Genomic DNA, 22,240 nt, shown 5'->3' with positions numbered 1-22,240 from the left:
TATTAATAGTCTGCAGAAGAATCTGACTCTTAGATTGAAAAAGCCTAAAGATAAATTGTCTTTACCTGGAGTATACAAGATGACGTATGGCGACTGTCCGAAATCTTATATTGGGCAAACAGGAAGAGTCTCATTAATAAGGTACAAGGAACATATTCCCACTAAAACTGGAGATTGCACACGTGGTTCGACATTTACTGAATATTTAGTGCAATTGGCTCATGCAACCAACCCCCACCTCAACCCCCCCCCCCCCCCCGCCCACCCACCCCAATACTCAGCTCTTGCATTGTGAAGTAAAAGGTGCAAGGTTAGACATTTTAGAGTAAATGCAAATTTTTAAACATTTATTACATGACAAAAACAACGTTCTTAACGACCAACTCCAGCTGCGAAATAGAAGCTTCTTTTTAGTTAAAAACCATTATTACATCCACTGTAATGTTATGCGAGGTATGCTTTACCCTTGCCTATATATATCTGTACTCCCGTACGTTGAATAGCTAGGTATGTTAGGTTGACACCGAAAATTTTTTTTGGATCTATCTATGAAAGTGTCTATTAGTTATATAGGAATAATCAGTTACCTAACTAATATTTTATTACAATATAGGGTGGCTTTAAGTGTGTTGACTGGAGCGATGTTCGCCAAGTCACACTTTAGCTTTAAATATAATTCCGATGTCATTCCCTAAGTTCAATGGCAGTGGCCACCAGGCTCAAATTATGATGGCAGTGTTCCACACACAGTTTTACAGTATTTGTGTGGATCACCTCCATGAAGACAAATTGAGTAACCCATTGCTGCCACATTATCACCTACTTAAGTGTTTTCTGTAACTCATAACCATAACTTCAAAATGAAGCTCAATCAGGCACGCGCATTAGTTTATTTTGACTTGATTCTAGACCATTTCATGTCAAATATACTAATCTTGAATAATGGCCATCAATATTATATGGCCCGCATTGCCGGATCTTACAGATTAGATGTATTTTTTTAAACATTTTTATGCAGCGACAGCAACTGATATTGTTTATACTGTAGGCTGTATAGTCATATACAAGATTAGATGTAGACTTGTTCATAAGTTCATTCATGACAATTTGTGTGCTAAGTCAATAGGATGTTCATGCGTTGTAACCAAAGCTAAACAAATCCTTAACATTTACGCCTCAAAAATAACTTTTAGACCCAGTCCTAATAATGACGATGTAGGCTTTATCCTTCCCATTCCTAAGTTCTTTAAGGTGTTTAAACTTGTGCTTAAGCGCAAAAATTTCCTAGACAGGCCAAACATTGTAAGCACGTGATGTTTTTCTCGTATCATGACGAACGAAAACTTCATAAACGTTAAGACAGTCGATCTAACTACGTTGTGCACAGGATAACATCACGCCCGTTTCCTTAGTTGTACCTTTCTTTTATTTCACTTTACTAGTAAATTCAAAGTCAGGAGTTAGGTTCGCGTCTTGTCCCAACAAGTACATATCAAACAGTTGATGCACAGCCGCAAGGTAGTGCGTCCGCCTAGGCGGGGCTGATGACGCTGCGGTCAGTTCCAGTACAGCACTCGTGGCTGCCGCATCGTTGTCGCTAAGTGGGGCCAAGGCAGTTTCAGACAGGTTTTTACAATCTGACGATAATTTATGGATTTGTAGTATTTGCTTGACGATGTCCCCTTTGGACAAACGGTAGTTACTTTTATTATGAAGAAGGTTGGGTTTTCCCTACTGAAACCTAGGTAAATTTAGGTGATTTGGCACGCACCACTATCCTGTGATCTTGTTGAGGGCGCGCGCTATAATCGATTATAGTTCGCTGTTCTGGTGCGGGTGGCGCTCAAGTTGTGATTTGCTGTTTCGTCGCTGGTGTGTGTTTGGGGTGGCCGGTGGAAAGCAAGAGGGTAGTCGGTTTCCGGGTATTGCACGGAACGTGTAGTTCGCTCTGCCTGACCTGCTGGTGACTAGCGCTAAAGCCGTCAGCACACGGACCGTGCTGTCGAACGTTAACGTTGAGCGTGCCAAGTTCAACGTGCTGCTGAACGCTCAGGAACGATGCGACATGTGCATACGGTACGTGGGCCCCAACGTGGTATACGCGATGGCAACGCACTCCAGCGACAGTTGAGGGATGTTTCTAGTTCATAAATCACACTGTTTACTCAAAGGGCGCGCGTAAAATTCCCACGTTAGCACATTTCTTCCATCGTCCACGAAAAGGAAAGTACCATGTCCAATCAATAAGGACACAGGCTTATAAAAGTTCCATTACAAACGGTGCGTAACAAATTTGGAATACTTCTCCGCATAAGATAAACATTATTTCATCATTCCCACATTTTAGTAAAACACCAAGGTCAGTCGTATTTGATCACTGTTACTACCCAGTAGCAGAATCTTTGTAACATGTGAATTACGAAGCGTAAAAGAAGAAGGAGCAAAATATCTTTATACAAGTAGCGCAAGGTGTCCTTTAGATTAAGCCAATCGAACAAAGTCACCCCCCAAAAAATGGTGAACTTGTATTTAAGTAACATCAAATATTATAGTCTATACTTATATTAAACTAATAATAAAGTATCAGAACCTAATAAAAACGCGAATGTTAGCAAAAAAAAAAAAAAAATTGGTTGTGTCAGGACGCGAACCACCGCCCTGACAAAAAAAAATTAAAAAAAAAACTCGTGTTTGGACGGTGAAGCTACTCATTACGCTAAACCAACATCACACATTTCGCATCTAATCATAGTATCTTCCCACTTGCCAAAAACCTTAATCGTAGATATGTTACTAACTGAAATTTAATTATAACAAATTGTACCAAGAACAATGCGTTTTGGGTGGATCTTCAGTGTGTCGCTGCCTTCAAATAGCCTACTCTCATAATACACAAGTTACAATAATTCTTTTGCCACGAATATGATGTTTCTCATTACTCTATTGGAACGAATCACAAAGTTAACAACGGGTTTTGCAGTGATTCTCAATTTGCTGGTGCTCGGAACGGCATATATACATATCGGCTTGAAACGAATGCCAATATGGCGCCTCACTACTCTGTACTGAAGGGACACGGCGTGTGTGTCTGACGTAGGTGGCGTTGTGCTATCTCATTGGTCAACGCTCAGACGCACGCTCAGAATATCTGACATGCCAGATATTGCTCTGCACAGACTCCCGAGCGTGCTATTCCATGCTGTGACGCCAGAAACTCGGCACGCTCAACGCTCAACGTTCGTATGCATGGTCCGTGTGCCGACGACTTAAGGTTGTTTTGCCTCGCAATATGAGCAAAGTGGTCTGGGCCGGAGGTGACTCGCCACTGTACTGGCCATGCGGTGGTGGCTAATTGGAGTCAGCGTACTTGTTCTGCCTGTCTCTCTCATATGGATTTCCGGTGGGATCCTGTGATACTCTGGCCCGGAAGCAACTAGTTGCTGACTTTTGGAGTCGTCTGCCAGGTTAGGATGCGGGCTCAATTGGCTCGTCAGATTTTCCGCTGGAAGCTCCAGCTGGTTTCTGAATTTCACTCTGATGTGGGACGGCGTTGTTGGAAGTTTTTGCTGTGTGTGTGTGTGTGTGTGTGTGTGTGTGTGTGTGGCACGTTACGACATTTGTTGTTACTAATTTATTTGCTCAACTGGAGTATCTTTTGGTTATTCCGCTGAGTGGGTCGTTGCCCACCCGGTATGCTCAGCGTTACCTTTGGTGGTGCCTGTTTATTCCTTTTTGAAGGAATTCACGTAGGCGGTTACTGTTACCTGCTTGGAGTTGTGTTCATGTATGGTATATTTGACATTTGATGTGTTATGTAAAGTCTGCATAAGAAAGGCGATTTTGGACAGTATATGCACAGTGAATTACTGCTGCTTGGTATATGTGGTCTTCTGGGACCTGAACAACACGATCTTGACAATTTGGTTTGTGTAACAGCATTTAGTGGTATGTTCTGTATTTTTATCTCACTTTGTTATTATTAACTTGGTGGAGCAGTCGCGTTTGGTGTCGTTAACGCACTTCTAAGACTGTGGGTTGACTATTCATTTGCGCTTGACTTTTATTGTTTTGTTTTAAGAAGCGAGAATTATTTATTAAGATTTGTGTGTGTTGGCTTCCGGCACTTGTGGAGAGCGCCCGAGTTAACGGGGCCTTGGCTATCATGTGCTGTCGGGATGTTATATTGTTATTTGATTTTTGAATTTGATCTTGTGTTGTTTTATCTGTCGTATGTTGCAGAACATAACCAAGGTGCGTAAGTGATAGGCAGTTGTGGGATGCATGTCGGGAGCTCTCAGCAGTTTATTTCGGGGACCGTATCTAGTGGGAAGCCTCCGAAGTGTTGAGAGCTCGTTCGTCTATGATTGCGTTGGGTATTGCCCTTGCCCTTTGGTTGTGTCAAATTATTATTTTGTTATTATATTAATGGTTGTGTGTTGCGCTTCTTTGATTTTATGGTGCCAAGTGTGATTAACTTTCTCAAAGTTTTTTATGTAAATGATTTTAAATTGTAATGCCATGTTAACTTATTATTGGATCTTGGTCTGTAGAGTAAAATCTTTTAAAGCACCATTGTGATTTCATGCGCGGGATTAGCCGAGCGGTCTATGGCGCTGCAGTCATGGCCTTTGCATCTGGTCCCGGCGGAGGTTATAGTCCTCCCTCGGGCATTGGTGTGTGTGTTTGTTGTTAGGGTAATTTAGGTTAAGTAATGTGTAAGCTTAGGGACTGATGACCTTAGCAGTTAAGTCCCATAAGATTTCACACACATTTGAACATTTTTCTTGAACCATTGTAATTTGCTCTTGCAGAAGAAATTTCTCTTATTTTATGGCGCCAAGTTGCGATTAGTATTATTTTCTTGTTTATTACTGCTCTTCATGTTTTCCGATATTATGGTGCCAAGTGTCATTATCATTCTTAACAGTTTTTGTAAATGATCTTATATTGTATTGCCAAGTTAACTTATTATTGGATTTTGTCTCTTGGGTAAAATCCAAAAGCACTATTGTAACAGGTTCTTTGATTTTATGGTGGCATGGCTCCGTTATTGTATTTAAAGCTCATTCTTGTAACCATTTGTTAAGCTCTGTAAGTTATATGAATTTGTTGTTATTTAAAAGAGATTAGAATTGCCAATATAATAAACTGTGCACAGAGTCTGCTGTTTCGCTATTATCGGGTGGAAATTCTTGGATAGTTGTCCTATAAGAAGACACATTCCACTAGGTAATCCGTGTAACTGAGGCTGTTGGTTTAAAACTAAAATTGAGAAGCGTCAATGTCTAACTGAGGTCACACACGGTTCACAAACATTTTGTCTGATTGTCATTGCACAGCGCTTGGCTGAAGTGAAGGCACACCCTTAATTTGATAACTACTAGTATCAGTACCCGGTTGGAAAAAGCCGTATTCACTGGGTGACAAGGTTCTCCGTGCTTACGGGAGCGAACGAGGGTAGAGGTCTCTTTCTGTTGCCAACATACGGACTGTATATGACCTGGCTTTCTATAAGCAAAGCAAATAGTTCCATTTAGTTTAGGGTGTGCAGCCGCAAGAATTCTCCTTCTTCTTCTAATATTTCTGCTGTATAACGTTCAGTCATCTTCAGAGTGAGCCGCAAGTGCTCGCTTCGTCCATTTATACTCGTGTAACGCGCAACTGCGCATGCGGCCACAGATGCAAATGAGCCAGAGACGTTGGTCGGCTGCAGAGATGTCCACAATGCGCGAATTACATCTATGACTCCGCAGTCGATCTTTGTTGGCATATCGATGTATCATTGTGACCAGCACTGTGACGACGTCTTTGTGAGTTTATTACACCATGTGCCGGATTCCATGATTTATTAAGGTTGAAACCACTATCTCTATTAATTTAATTCGTCGTACAGCGAATCTCAGTTGCCCCCTTCACTATCGAGTCCCAAAAAGATGATGTAGTTGCCAGAATCTCGACGTTGTCCCAACGCCCTTGTATCACTAGCAGTCGAGATGACAGGCATCTTATCCGCATGGCTGCAACGGATCTTGCAGCCACGTCTCGAACCCTGAGTCCACAGATGGGGACGTTTGCAAGGCAACAACCATCTACGCGAACAGTTCGACGACGTTTGCAGCAGCATTGACTATCAGCTAGGAGACCATGGCTGTGGTTACCTTGATGCTGCATCACAGACAGGAGCCTCTGCGATGGTGTACTCAACGACGAACCTGGGTGCACGAATGGCAAAACGTCATTTTTTCGGATGAATTCAGATTCTGTTTACAGCATCATGATGGTCGCATCCGTGTTTGGCGACATCGCGGTGAACGCACATTGGAATAGTGTATTCGTCATCGCCATACTGGCGTATCACCCAGCTTCATGGTATGGGTTGCCATTGGTTACACGTCTCGTTCACCTCTTGTTCGCATTGATGGCACTTCGAACAGTGGACGTTACATTTCAGATGTGTTACGACGCGTGGCTCTACCCTTCATTCGATCCCTGTGAAACCCTACATATCAGCGGGATAATGCACGATCGCATGTTGCAGGTCCTGTGCGGGCCTTTCTGAATACAGGAAATGTTCGACTGCTGCCCAGGTCAGCGTATTCTCCAGACCTCTCACCAATTAAAAACGTCTGGTCAATGGTTGCCTAGCAACTGGCTCATCTCAATACGCCAGTCACTACTCTTGATGAACTGTGGTAACGTGTTGAAGCTACATGGGCAGCTGTACCTGTACACGCCATCCAAGCTCTGTTTGACTCATTGCCCAGGCGTAACAACACCATTATTATGGCCAGAGGTGGTTGTTCTGCGTACTGATTTCTCAGTATCTATGCACCCAAATTGCGCGAAAATGTAATCACATGTCAGTGCTAGTATAATATACTTGCACAATGAATATCCGTTTATCATCTGCATTTCTTCTAGGTGTAGCAATTTAAATAGCCAGTAGTGTAACTAATATTTCAGAAGTGTTCATTTTCAATGACTTCAGTTTACTAATGAAATCAGTAGAGTGTCCTATGTGGTGAGCACATTTTCCCACAAGAGGCATCAACAACGATGCCACGTGTTTGGCAACGTCATAGGGCGGAGAGCCTATGTTACTCACTATGGGGTGGGCAGGAACAACGTTCTTGTGGACCTTTGGTAGTTCATTAAATCTAGGGGGCACCGCAACACTTGGTTTCAATCTCCGAACAACTTCTGGTGGGAAGGGAGAATCATTCAGAAGCGAAGCAGTTTTCTTCGCCACTCTATTAGTTGAATCCCTGCTGATCTTCCAGTACATGCTGTCACTCAATAAATTGTACATTTTATCATGGTATTCGCCCCGAGACAATAAAACAGTAGCTTCTCCTTTATCCGCTAGGAGCAGCACCGTCTGAGTATACTTGCGAAACTTACGTACTGCAGCCCTCTCTGCCACAGATAAATTGCTCTTTTGTGGGCAAACCTTCATAATTGCACGGCATGTTTCACGTCTTATTTCCTCTGCTGAATCCGAGGGAAGTGGTCGACTCGCTTCTTCAGTGGCGCTGATAAACGAAGGTAATGGCAGAACCTTTAGCATGGGTGCAAAATTCAGTCCCTTACGTGCGCATTGTGCACGTCTCTGCCGCCGTCCAACGTCCCTGGTGCATTTGCATCTGTGGCCGCATGCGCAATTGCGCGGTACATGCGTATAAAGGGACGAAGCGAGTACTGGAGCGGCAGTCTTGCGGCTCAACCTGAAGATGGCTCAACGTTATAAAGCCGCAATATTAGAAGAAGAAGGAGAATTATTGCGGCTTCTAACAACCCTACCACAACAAAGGTCAAAAATTAATTATGATTATAGTGTTACTCACGCTGCTAAATATGGCATTTTCGGGCAACAGCGAAGTTATATTATGTGGCAGGTATCATTAGAGCACAGTTAATAAAGTCATATCTTGAAATAATGGATAAACTAGGCACGCATCTTTTCGTGTTTCCCATGGTGCTCTCACTGTGAACTCATGACTCAGTCGTCGACAATCTAGGTAGTGATGATTGCAAGCTCAATGCAAAGAGGCCTTGGTGCTATTCTGCGATATTCAAAAGTTTTATAGATGTGTTTCATAAACCATTCTTGAAGATTAAACTTTTGCAAGTTAGGACAATGGTGATGTAAAAAAGTAATCAGCACTCCGAATTTAAGTTACACTTATTTTTTATTACTTTTGCTGCAATATCACGTAACTCGTTCCAAGTTATCACGTCACAATATAAAACATACTTGAAAATATCTTCCTCACTGTTAAAGTTCACATTTCATAAACTGACTACAATTTGCGTCTTTTTAACATGACGACCAAAGCTTGACTCTCTAATAACCGCTTACGCGCCCAAAAATCAGAGTTACAAGTACGTGAAAGATGATAGTGACAAAAGAAAGAATAATATCATTGTAATATATACATATTCGATGTATCGCAGTACCTCTACATTAATGAAATCAAATCTGAATGTTGCCAAAGAAATATATGACTATTTTACAGAAACACAGTAGAATATTGCTGGTATCGAGAGGTTGAGGTGAGGTGCCATAATGGTTACGTAATTCAAGTACCATTACAGGCTGCACACCCGAAACTTAATGGAACAGTCGTTGCACCGCCAAAACCTGAAGATCCACAAAGCAAGTAGAGTTCTGCGAAGGACACGTTTCAGAATAGACATACACATTGACACTTGTTCGCTCTGTCCACAGTATGATGGCCTGTTTGTGTAAGGCGGTCGGTCTCAGGTGCTGCGCCTGTTTGTCACTTTGTGTTACGCTGCGAACAGAAGCTACCTCAAATAATTCCATGGCACTATCACATAAGTTCTGATGTTCCATAATTTTTAACACCTGTTTCAAAGTAGGATTAGAGTGTTTAAGAATTTGTTTACGAATCCTATTATCTGGCACGTTATACGTAATTGCATCACAAATAATTTTGTCACTATAGTGCTCACCGCAGCTACTTTATAAAACCCTAAATTTCAATTACCCTCTGACAATATGTCTGTTACGACATTTTCCTCAATCGAAAGACCTTGTAACGAGCTGCAGATACCTGTACCTGATCCTCATAATACTTAGTGTGATTGAAAACTAAATCTTCAGAAACAAGCAACTAGTCGAGAAAAATTACTGACCAAGGTGCTAAACTAATGTGCCGGCTACTGACAAGATATAAGGAAGTTCCACAGTACCTTGCACTTAATGTGTAGCACAATGAACGTCGAACTGAGCGTAGTATTCTTTCCATTCCTCCTGTTGTTCACTGAAAGCTTGGAATGGTGGAATTCACGGAGACCCTACGGCGGATGTGGTTGGCTATTGTGGCGGAGTATATGCAGCTGCACCATGCGCATTAACGAGCTGCTGGACTACCATCAACAGCTGCGACGTTTCGTGGTTCCGAAACTGAATAAAGCGCGTTGGGTCAAAGCCAGCAGCAAGCAGAGGCACAGGAGATGTAGGAAGCAGTTAGAGGGCATAATAATGAAAGGAATGCCGCAACAAATTTCAAGCAATGCAAATATACAAATAGCTAGTAGTAGTGCTCCTGAATATATTCTCAGACAGAACATAGATGGTAAAGAGTATCCTCTTGCATACTCATCACAACAGCTACAAAAATTGGTAAACAAATACTCTGCCACAGAGAAATAAATGTTAGCAGTGATTCGTGGGATCACCTACCTGCACGGGCAGATTCATAGTTGTAACAGACCACGCTTCACGGAAATGTCTGTTGGGGACGAAGGGTTCCTCTAGCAGGCTTCCTAGGTAAGGTCTTCATTTGAGTGAGTTCGACTATGAAGTCATTCATAAACATGGTAAAAATCACACAAATACATGTACTCTGAGCCACAAGGTCGGAGCAGTGGAAGCACTTGGAAAAACTGTGAGTGACTGGATGAGAACGGAAGCAGATGACGCTGACTCTCAGAAATTTGAATGACAACCACAATTCATAATGTACCAGGAGTTGAAATGGATATCAGAAAAATGATATGCATGACGCTGGGGAACGAAGAATTGCAACAGGCAGATTAACACGTGTTGTCAGGTCATGGTTACCAAAGAGGGGCAGTTAAGAGCGCAGCCAAAACATTTTTGGCGATGAACAAGAAATCATATTGTGCCTCTATGTATTTAACTGTGTACTATGTGTGCAACGGGCTGATGGAAGCCATAGAAATATTCCTCTTCAAAGATTGCCAGTGTCGTCCAAACTTCGTCAAGTAATAGGGCTTCATAATTTGTAGCCTTTTAATAGGAATCCAGTTTATAATAATTATATATTGATGATCATTGATCATTTGCCGTGGTTTATAAGGATTACAGAAATTCGTGACCATCAGGCTGCTGAAGCTGCTTTACCATTAGTGAATAACTGGTTTCTTAAGTTTATAAACAAGAACCTTTCTTGACTGATCAGAGTATGATCTTCTGGACTGAATTAATGGAAATCTTGTGCCATTTACTTTTGGTTCAGAAGAAGATACATTAATATTTTAAGAGTGAACATACAGATATGGACACATATCTTTATCTCCAATTACTGGTGGACCAATACAACTCCACAGACCATACTGTTACTAGTCACTAACTGTAACAGTTGGTCCACAAAGGAAAAAAATGCGATTGGACGTAACTGGTCATCAAAGAAGAGTAGTAGGCTATGCAGTCCTGAAGCAGCTATTGAACTCTGCAGTATTTTTTTTTTCAAGTAGCCATACGTCCTGTTGATGGATCGCCATTGGACACGGGGACTATGTTTCGAAGTTGGGAAAGATAGAACGAAATTCGCAGGCCTCAAGACAGGTCCTACTAGCTACATGGGGAGACACTAAGAGAGCCCATTCTCTCAAAAATATTTGGATGAGTGCCTAGAACTGGAATTATGAGGAACTAAAGGAACAGTAGCTGCAAACAACAGATGTAATGCGGCAATGAATGATATGGACGGAAAGGGGATGGATCAAAGCAGAAGGGAGCATGTTAAAAGCCTCATTTGTGGCAGCAAACGAAGAAGTCCTGTGGGACCTGAACACATCGGTAGAGCGTTACAACACACAACTCACGAACCTGGAGAGGAATGTGTTGAACAATACTAGAATATTACGGGAGATAGCTGGGCAACTCATGGAGTGCTTTGGTATTACGGTAGCAATAACCAATGACAACGTACCCATAATTAAGAAACGATTAAGAGCATTGCATTAAAAGACGACTATCGATAGACTTAAGTGGATGCAGGGGAACATCATTAATGACGCCAGAGTTCAAAGCGGCAGGTATGCAAGGAGCAGTCCATCATGCAGTACACGGACAGTTAAATACAGGATTAACGCCTTCGTAACGTCTTTTGGAAATATTAAACTGAACACAGAAGGAACTCTCAGCAGAGTAACTGACTTAATACAAGAGAATCTAGCATATTCTAGGAGTCAGCAATTGTAGAAGTAAGGCGGAGTGATCGACACTGCTTATATTTTTCCGATTCCCAGTAGTACGTAGAAGCAACCATTATCGGTGTGAAAGTGTCCATCCATGCGCAGTGAAATGGAATATCGGGAATAAGTGGGTTCAGCTTCAGACTGGTCTCAGACTCAGATAATGTACATGCTGTATGATATTGGATAAGTTGCGAGGCTGTAGAACAGGAATCGTTACCATATGTCTCATTCCAATAATCGGCACAGATGCGCAGTCGTTTGAAGTATACTTGCTGGGGAGTGAACTTGTTTGATGCAATGCCCCATCTAAGTGCTAGAACATCAACGACAGTTTCAGAAAGTCGGCACCCACTGCTTTTACTCAGTCTTTACACTACAGGCCATAACCATTAACTCTAACGAAGATGGGAGTCCTATACGCATGGAAAGAATGGAACTTCAGAATAATGGTATCTTGATCAATGGCACGACTTGTGATATAGGTGGGAATAACTTTTCTACTACTCGCAAACGTTACCGGTACAACTACGATCAGTTTATCACTACCAGTGTGCACTACGTAGAAAAATGTTTGAATACTCTACCTAGTCAAAATCCAACCTTTCTTAACGACGCTTGAATCCGAAATTCGAACATTCAGTAGATAGCCATAGCAACTTGTATACTCTATTTACGCTTCCGGTACAAAGCTGCCAGCCATCCAGATATTCCGCCATATCCCCATAAATGGCTTGACGCTATAACTAAGAAACAGGAACTAAATTGAACAGTACCTGTCACTGAACTGTAGCAAGTAGAGTGAGTAGAATGTTGACCCTATTAACAGAGTAAAAAGGTGAATTAAATGGCAACAAGTTACGTGACACACTCTCGTAGGATTTTAACCAGTATTGAACATTGTATAAGGTAGTTTCAGTGTAATCTGTCTAAATTGCAGTTGTTCTGGGTGCACCAGAATAAGATTCTGCGTGAATTTCGTGGTAGGGGAACCAACGTTGCGCAGCAGAAATCGATTCCAAGAAGCACAAATGCATTTTTAGAGCTACCACTTTACGCAGACGACAAGGATTCTGACCCGGATGACACTACGTATCTATGGCACATCTTTAGTGCTACGTTGCGAAAGGCAGAGGGTCGCTCGTAGAACACTCCCGCATTAATCCGAGATGAAGTCCAGAAGCGCAGACCGTGCAGTATTACAGCAATGAATGCTTCATTTTACGAGCTTTGCACTATGGAGCCATAACAAGTAAAATCGTGTTCAGGCCCTCCACGGCATACTGCTATGGACAGAAAATGCGATGGCAAGTGAAACGTGGAATACAAACGAAATTACACAATTTGAGACCTCATATGACTTTTTTTATAGACCGCAGCTAAATTTTGTACCAAGGCTGGGGTTCGAAACTGGAACTCTTGTTTACTAGGTAGGTGCGTTAGCCACTAAGCCACCTTTGTACAGCTACTCACACAGCGCACGGATTATCCTGGCACGCCTCTCTCTGCATATAAAATTGTACAGTAATGGAGGCACCAATATGGGGCAATTCTGCTGACGCTATCAGGTATTGAAGGCAAATCACGGCTTCCCGTCTGTGACTAACGTTATTTCTGGCTTTACACCGTCTTTGAATCTTCGCTTTCAGTGCCTGGTCATCCATTTGTGTCTCTGATTCCGACAGACTGCAGTCTCGCTAGTTATAATACACTGCTTTCCATTACAATTGCTGCACCAAGAAGAAATGCAGATGATAAACGGGCATTCATTGGACAAATATATTATACTAGAACTTAGATGTGATTACATTTTCACGCAGTTTGGTTGCATAGATCGTGAGTAATCAATGCCCAGAACAACCACCTCTGGCCGCAATAGCGGCCTTGATACGCCTGAGCATTGAGTCAAACAGAGATTGGATGGCGTGTACAGATACAGCTGCCCATACAGCTTCAACACGATACCACAGTTCATCACGAGTAGTGACTGGCATATTGTGACGAGCCAGTTGCTCGGCCACCATTGACCAGACGTTTTCAGTTGGTGAGAGATCTGGAGAATGTGCTGGCCAGGGCAGCATTCGAACATTTTCTGTATCCAGAAAGGCTCGTACAGGACCAGCAATATGCTGTCGTGGATTATCCTGCTAAAATGTAGGGTTTCGCCGGGATCGAATGAAGGGTAGAGCCGTGGGTAGTAACACATATGAAATGTAGCGACCATTGTTAAAAGTGCCGTCAATCCGAACAAGAGGTGACCGATACGTGTAACCAATGGCACCACAAACAATCACGCCGGGTGATACGCCAGTATGGCGATGACGAATACACGCTTCCAATGTGCGTTCACCGTGATGTCGCCAAACACGGATGCGGCCGTCATAATGCTGTACACAGAACCTGGATTCATCCGAAAAAATTACGTTTTGCAATTCGTGCACCCAGGTTCGTCGTTGAGTACACCATCGCAGGCGCTCCTGTCTGTGATGCAGCGTCAAGGGTAACCGCAGCCATGGTCTCCGAGCTGACAGTCCATGCTGCTGCAAACGCCGTCGAACTGTTCTTGCAGATGGTTGTTGTCTTTCAAACGTCCCCATCTGTTGACTCAGGGATCTAGACGTGGCTGCACGATCCGTTACAGCCATGCGGGTAAGATGCCTATCATCTCGATTGCTAGTGATACGAGGCCGTTGGGATCCAGCACGGCTTTCCGTATTACCCTTATGAACCCACCGATTCCATATTCTGCTAACAGTCATTGGATCTCGACCAACGCGAGCAGCAATGTCCCGATACGTTACACCGCAATCGCGATAGACTACAATCCGACCATTATCAAAGTCGGAAACGTAATGGACCACATTTCTCCTCCTTACACGAGGCGTCACAACATTGTGTCACCAGGCAACACCGGTCAACTGCTGTTTGTGTATGAGAAATCGGTTGGAAACCATCCTCATGTCAGAACGTTGTAGGTGTCGCCACCGCCGCCAACCCTTGTGTGAATGCTCCGAAAAACATATCATTTGCATATCACAGCATTTTCTTCCTGTCGGTTAAATTTCGCTTCTGTAGCACGTCATCTTCGTGGTACAGCGATTTTAATGGCCTGCAAGAAGCCGCTACTGCCTGGTTGCCACTGTGGATGATGATGATTCTGGCGATCCAGGGTCTTCCCTTGTCGAACGGACAGACCGAGTTACTGCAGACTTCCACCTCCCATCTGTTGGGCGTGACAACTAGTACTGACTTCCACGCTGGATGTAGTACCGTCTCCATAGCTTTACGCTTTGATGACGATCTTTGCGCGCTTCTTCTGCATGATACCAACCGTTTGCAATATGCAGTCGACATTCGTCTAACGACAACTCCCTCTTCGATAGTCCCAAGGTGTAAACCTCACTGCGTCATCTTGGAACAAATGGTTTATGAGACTTTCCACGCCCGCCGTTGCCACCAATACAGCGACCTCCATGGCACACACCTGTTGCAGCTACAAGACGACTCGCAGACATGTCATCAGCCCTACTGTGCGGAGTGTGTGCTTCCGTACCTGGCTGACGTCTGCAGCTCTGAAGACACACCTAACTCTTTTCATTTTAATGATTAATCATGCGTTATTCCAGATGTTTACGTTGCACTGACTCTGTAGGGCATATGATAGCTAACCACACTAACCCCTGAACTATCGTTCCTAAATCTGTGGCGTCACCACCTCACTTGCACAACTTCCACTCCGACTAAAAATCTAGAACGGAGGGGTAACTACTACAGTACTTTTGAGCTGATAATATACAGGGCATATGGCCTCTTTGGCTCGTCAAAGATTTTAAATAGATCAGGTGTGGTGTTACATATGCATTCCACACTCCATTAAAAATCTCATTTTGTGTGACAGTATGCAATTAATTACAGATGACGCTTAAAATGTGGGCTACTAAGTTTTATTGTTCCTCTTTAATTTGGTGTCATTACCAGATATAAAAACATGCAAATTGATGTTATCGTTCTACTATTCATGAGCATGATCGTCTTTGCCTTGTTTCTACGTAAGCGCGCTTCTGGCCTAAGCATGCTGAGCAAACTCTACTGAGCACCAGAATGGAGTGGGTCATTACGACCAAGACAGAGTCATGGCTACAACTTACCACAATAGACAAAGTAGACGCGCATAATAGTTCTTCAGACGTTGAATTGAGGACAAAAATGTATAAAGGGGCAAAAGAAATTATTCAGTACGTATGTAGATGACACATCTTTAACGATAATAGAGTCAGTGTGCTTACTACATTAATAGTAGATTCTAATACCCTAGAGAAAAGTAGTTCTTGTCACCATGCAGTCACATCGACTAAGTTGACGTTTACAGTTTATCCTCTCTAGAAGCCTGATAGAATCACTATGATGGAAGATTTACGAATTATCACTACAATTACTGCCGATTTAGTTGACTCATTATGTTCAACACATAACAAGACATCATTGTACAACAAAACTACCTCAAGAAAAAAGCTGTACTAATCAAATGGTTTATACAACTGTATTTAGATTTGTGCAGATAATTTTTATCGAAGTCAACAGTTTCACATACCAAAACGTTTATCTTCTTACTTGTTTTGCTATTAAAATAAGTGATCTCACTTTAACGATGAAATTAACAATGCCTCAGCTATAGTTAGTATATAATATGAAGCAATGATAATACATCAGTAATGTTGTACAAGTTTTAATATTTATCAAAAACAACCTTCATCCCATAGACGCGGTAGTAATGTAACCGTGCAAAATAAAACATTAATTTGAAGACCTGCTTCTCTCTGGGCCTTCATTGTCCTGCTGTACGACCTCAATTCTTTGCTGACTCTCATCTAAACTTCGTATTCACCCTTATGGTCCCTCATACTCTAAAACATACTGTGAATAATAAATTCATACTGAAAACAATCCATTGCCACTTCCTAAATAGAATCTATTCCTTTGCTAATATTTACTCAAACCACGAAAGCCTCGATAACCTGCCGTTTTCAAATCTTTAGAAATGTGACTTCAATTACAAGTGAAATCTAATACTAACATTGTTTACAGAAGCTCTTGGAGTTACTTTATCATTGGATTTGTAATGACATTCATATAAAGAAAGTAAGTCCTCATTTTTGAAATGGAGTTTGATATTTTGATAAGTGTGTACTTACACTACTTTAATCAATAAGTAATAACTGACAACTTTATCTGTCATATTCTTTTAAAAATGCCACTAGACACATATTCCAAATTTGAGCATTGCTGTAAAGACTAGTTTACTCAGTCTCCAATTATATCAAGGGTAATGTTCTGTTGTTGCCTTGGGTGTATTTTTTCAGGAACGCGGACAGTATATTATAAGTGTCGGTTGTTAGAGTTAAACAAACTTCCAAAGAAATTATAGTGAATTTTATAAGGTTTATAAATTCTAAAAGTAACTTGGTGTGTTCAGTGTGCAAATACCTACCTAAGTAAATTAATTTACTTCATATACACATCTTAGTGGTTGCTGATGCAGTATTAATTTGAAATCATTTGTCAACTAAATCTGCCACTGACCAATCTGGTAAGTAACCTCCTGGGTCTTTATTTTTTTTTACGCGTGATGACAAATTGTTCATTGGTGACGGTCATATCTATCCTAGTGAAGAATAACAGGACCTGGAACAATATCAGGTCAGTTAGAGTCATTTCTTCAAATGAGGTCACTGCTGTTGATACAGATGATGTTTCCTGTCTGTCGGATGCAGTGTAGTAGTAAATGCTGCTAATTGTCATGTCCAGGTTGTTGGACAGGCAGTCTTTGGGTAAGCAGAATTTTAAGAATATCCACTGTGTGAACCACGATGTATTGCATGTGGAAGTTGAACCGCTGTCTTCGACTTCTGTTCTATTGTTGGAACAATTGTGCAGACTAAATAGGGGTGTAAGCGGCACTCTCTGAAGGAAGAAAGTCGGTAAAGAGCAACGTAAGAGCAGTTCCAATAATCTAAGAGAGGACAGAGGTTGCGATGTGTCTCGATCGGCTTTCACTGATCCGGTGGAACGACAATGCGGTTATCAAGGTGTCCTCTGTTTGTGACGGAAAATGTGGCAAAGAACAGGCTTAACGGTTCCGTAGAGCCTAAAGGAAAAGCACAAATGTTTAAATGCACAGTACAGATCATTTATGGTAAGATTTGACCAGCACGATTTTTACAGCTCAGTTTCGGAGACAACCTACGATAAAAATGTGTTGATGGAGTATTCTTGCTTAAATGTTTATTGCATGCGGCGTCCGAAGTTGGATAGTATAGAGAGCCGTGACACGTTATTATCAATCTTCGTTTCAGAAGAGAAGTGTAACTGCGGATTCTGTGAGTCAATGGTGCCTGATAACTGAGATCTGGTTCACAGTCCTCACCTTTATGGAGACAACTGAATGGATAGAACAAGAAAAAACAAATTAACAGATAGGAAAAGGAGAAAGGAAAAGGAGAAACGGAGACGGGTAACTACAAGGAGTGCAGTAACAACACAGTTTCCACTAGGGTAAATTTGAGAATTTTCGGTTGATCCGAATAGGTTTTTCACTGTTTACCTATTCTGAAAAACTGCGTGTAATTTTTACATTTCCACACATTCTCACGTATCAGATGAAATAAAATAACAAGCTGCTGCCATAAAAATACTTGCAATCTTCTTTCTTGTCCTTACATAAAGCCCTGTTTACAGTATTCAATGGTGACTAAAGTTGTCATCAACTCTGCAGGAACTTTCTCATTTTTTAAGCGTATTTTATGATCAAGACTAAACGTTTAGAACAATTATCTACGCAAATTTCAAATAAAATATAGTGTAAATAGCTCTGAGCACCAGTAAGGTTGTAATGGTTAGTAGTGTGGATTATTCAACTTCGTAACAGAAGTATACTGAATTGCTGGTATACTGGACACAACCAGAATGCTTTTGCTTGGGGTAGATAAAATTAAGTGAACTTAAGAAGAAACTTCCTGGCGGATTAAAACTGTGTGCCGGACCGAGACTCGAACTCGGGACCATTGCCTTTCGCGGGCAAGTGCTCTACCAACTGAGCTACCCAAGCACGACTCACTCGGTCCGCAACACAGTTTTAATCCGCCAGGATGTTTCGTATCAGCGCACACTCCACTGCAGAGTAAAAATCTCATTCTGGAAATGGAAGAAAACTTTGAAAACTCAAGCCATTCTTCCACAAAGAACATTAAAAACGAGTAGTTTGTACATATTACTAGTCACAGAAAGGTATGGATTAACTAAAACACGTATACATCTAAATGAAGATATGGAAGATCACAAATTAACACTTTTCCGGCTGGTGATTTTGTTCCGCATTTCTCAAATACGAACGCTTTTTCCGTAATATAGAATCTTATTGGATCTGATTTACGAATACAATAGATCTCTGTTGCTTCAAAATACCATGTACTCAACTGTATGACAGTTCTAAAGCTAACCTTCCTTAAGTATTAATAAGGAGCACGTGCATGTACACACATGCACTTATTCCCACAGAAATCGATGTTATCTTACTCTCACTAGAGAGAACCGTTGGAGGCAATACATATGAAACTGTCATTCTAATTCAGTATGTTTTGGGACACATACAACACACACTGAGTGAAAACATTTTCCACTAATTTGTGCCTTTATGAACGAATAATAGAAGGAAATTCATTTTATTCCTTTCCCACTCCTTTCACAATCTGAACTCCTCACAACTGACCAGTCACCAACCGTCATAGGTGATCTGATAAATTTAGGTACTAACATTCTTCAGCTATATTGTTTATCCGTGTAATGTCTCTCTTTCCCTTACACATTTGCAGTATCATCTGTCATATTAATTCAAATCTTCAAATCACAATGCGATCCATTCTCGCCTACCCCCAGTTTGCTCGAATTTGGTGTAAGAGAATATAGCTTTAATGTACACTGGATATCAAACTGATTACAACGCCTACTGAGGAAAGAAAAGAAGATGTATTTATATATAAACGTCCGAATAATTTCAACATAACTATCTATACTATTAATCAGTCCTTGCGCCCATGTATGCATTCTCAGTAAGGCTCAACACAGTTCAGTATGGAATTGCAAAAGTTTATAATCGACTTTTGGAATGTTTTGTATTTTTATGACCATATAAGTGGTTTTTTCTTGGTATCTCCGTTGATAAATCTTTAGTTGGAACAGCGACTCATATAATCATGTACTTGCTTGACCAAGATGTGGGGCGACTCTCTTCGGAACAGTTTATTAATTTACTTACTTTACAGTCATCATCTTCTTCATCATTATCATCATCACAAGTCCTTGCAGTCAATGCTGAGTGTCGTGACCCCACGAACCAAACGTCTCCATCCGAGATGGTTACCAGCGTCTCTTATAGTCTTCAAAGAGGTAGACCAGAGGGCCTCTTCAGTTGCTCAGTCCAACTGTTCCCTGTTCTTCCCCTCGGTCTCTTGTCCTATATGTTCTTTTCCATTATTATTTTCTATAGGTAATTTCACCTCTTCTCCATACGGCCCAGGAACTACACAATTTTATTTCACACGAGAAGAATAGCGCATGAAGATACTGAGTTGCTCAATAATGGATACGTTTCTTTTTCTCTTAGTCCATTTTATACGTAGAATCGTGTGTCAGCACCAAAGCTCAATGACACCGATCCTCTGTCTCTGCCTCTGGCATGAAAAGCCCGTGTCTCGCAACCATAAAAGAAGACGGAAAACACGAGTGTTTCAACATGCCGCTCCTTTGTGGTGTTCATTATCGCTCTGTTCTGCCAGCTCTTGGTGAGCTTCTTCATAGCCACTCGCAATAACGTGAACCAGGTTCTTATCTCATCTTAACAGTTTCGTGTTTCAGGAAGGTTGACTGAAGATAGACGAAAGAATGCCCTACTTCCTGTTCCCTTAATCTATCTTGAGGTAAACCTGTACTCCTTGCTCAATTATCATAACCTTGGACTTGTTGAGTTTGAGGTCCAGTCCATAGGAAAGACTACTGTCTTGTACCTCCATTAATAGCTCAGCAAACTCTTATCCGGTGTTGGCTAAAAGGGCGGGCCACAAGCAAATCGCAGGTTGTTAATAGTTCTACCACCAACTGAAATGTCTTTAGTCCAACCATCAGGAGCACTCCTAATGCCATGTTGTGCATAGATGTTGTACGGTGGGGAAGACAGAACACTGTCTAACACCACTCTACACACTGAAGAAATCAGACTTCTGATCAGTGCTATTAAGTGTGGTTGAACACCGATTTGTGCAAACATCTGCCACAACTTTTTCCAGGTAACCCATAGTTAACGAAGCATACGAAGACGGGAATACTGAAGTATCGCAATTTCTCGATTTTTTGTCATATGCTGGGATTCTATTCAGTAGTTTAGTAAGTAAGTTATTCACTTATTTATTTTTAATTCAGTGGTGGCGCTTCGTGTGTCGACAGGTGGTGACGCTACCGCTATCCAGTAATAAAGTGGAGAACGGCACTGTGGGGACCATTTTAGGATGGGGCAAGGCAGGTCCAGGTGAAAACAGCCCGCCGAAGTTGAGGAAGATGGAAATGATTGTAGACAACTATACGTGGTGCGTGCCAGGAGCCGGCTTTGACGTCACCGAGCCGGAAGCCATTATTTGTGCACGCCCAAAGACTGCAGGCACGGACGTGTGCAATGGCGATAGCGGGGGACCGCTGACCTACGGTGACCGGCAGATAGGCATCATCAGCCGTGCCAGTTGTACTGGTGCTTCGCAGGCTGTAGTTCTGTTCACTAATGTCGCCTACTTCCGTGACTGGATCGATGACGAGACAAAGTAGTGACAGAAGAGCAAGTTATTTTCCTTCTTCTATTAGAAGGAGTCTCTTCAGGAATCCATAAAACTTTGTGGATGAACATTGCATGTTCTCAATTTCCTCGAAGACCTGCGGTACGTCAACAACAAAAATTTTAAGCTTATTAAAAAAGTGTTGTTTAAAATTGTTCTTTATCCTACATTGGTAGGAGCAAATGTTGTATTCTGTTAAGTTGAAAGAGAAGTAATATGGAATTTGAAGCAAAATATACGATCGAGAAACAGTTCAAATTTCTTTTCACTCTGCCTTAACTATGAGAGTCTACTATACGTACTTCGACATATTCCGCTGTGAACAAACCTGTATGTAACACTACGAAACAGAAACAAACTGGGATAAATATATGTGATGACATTAACGGAAACATTACATTTTATTCGAGGGACAGTAGAAGTAATACATGTCAAATATGACGTTCGGTATACTGCATTTCTCTCTCTACAGGGTGAAAAGAAGTGTAAAATTTGCGAAGGTGCAAAGATACTGAGATGTGGTGACCGTATCATCGGGAAAAGCTCAGTACAGTGTCGCTTTGAAACTCCCAAAATACATTCAGTAAAACAAATCGAGGTGGACATGGACCAACTCCTCACTGGTAATCCTGTGTCTAACTTTCATCATACAAGTAGCCACCCGGAAATTAAACCCATTTCTAACTTTAGGGCGAGCACTATGGCGAAAACTACTTTTGTCAACATACAGCCTCGCGAGGGAATGAATGAAATGTACTTTAAAACGCGACGCACAGCTCATGCCGTCGACGTCTTTACGCACAGACGCTTTCAGTGCAATAAATATATCAAAATTAGTAGCAATAAGAAAGCAAATGAAATGAAAATGCGCTGTAATAGCAAACTGTAGACCATGA

The 22,240-nt window shown here is 41.7% G+C and overlaps 1 protein-coding gene across 1 annotated transcript in view; it reads left to right on the top strand.

Moving 5' to 3' along the window:
- LOC124788483 (trypsin-2-like) overlaps positions 1–21,336 on the top strand; it is a 59,708-nt gene extending 38,372 nt beyond the window's left edge. Inside the window, exon 2 of the mRNA XM_047255754.1 lies at positions 20,965–21,336. Coding sequence (XP_047111710.1) covers positions 20,965–21,336 — 372 coding nt within the window. The remainder of the gene's footprint in view (positions 1–20,964) is intronic.
- The last annotated feature ends 904 nt before the right edge of the window (positions 21,337–22,240 follow it).

This window comes from Schistocerca piceifrons, chromosome 3 (genome assembly GCF_021461385.2).
Source record: "Schistocerca piceifrons isolate TAMUIC-IGC-003096 chromosome 3, iqSchPice1.1, whole genome shotgun sequence".
NCBI classification, from domain to species: domain Eukaryota; kingdom Metazoa; phylum Arthropoda; class Insecta; order Orthoptera; family Acrididae; genus Schistocerca; species Schistocerca piceifrons.
Note: the sequence above shows the minus strand (reverse complement) of the source record. Positions and strands in the feature narration are given on the sequence as shown.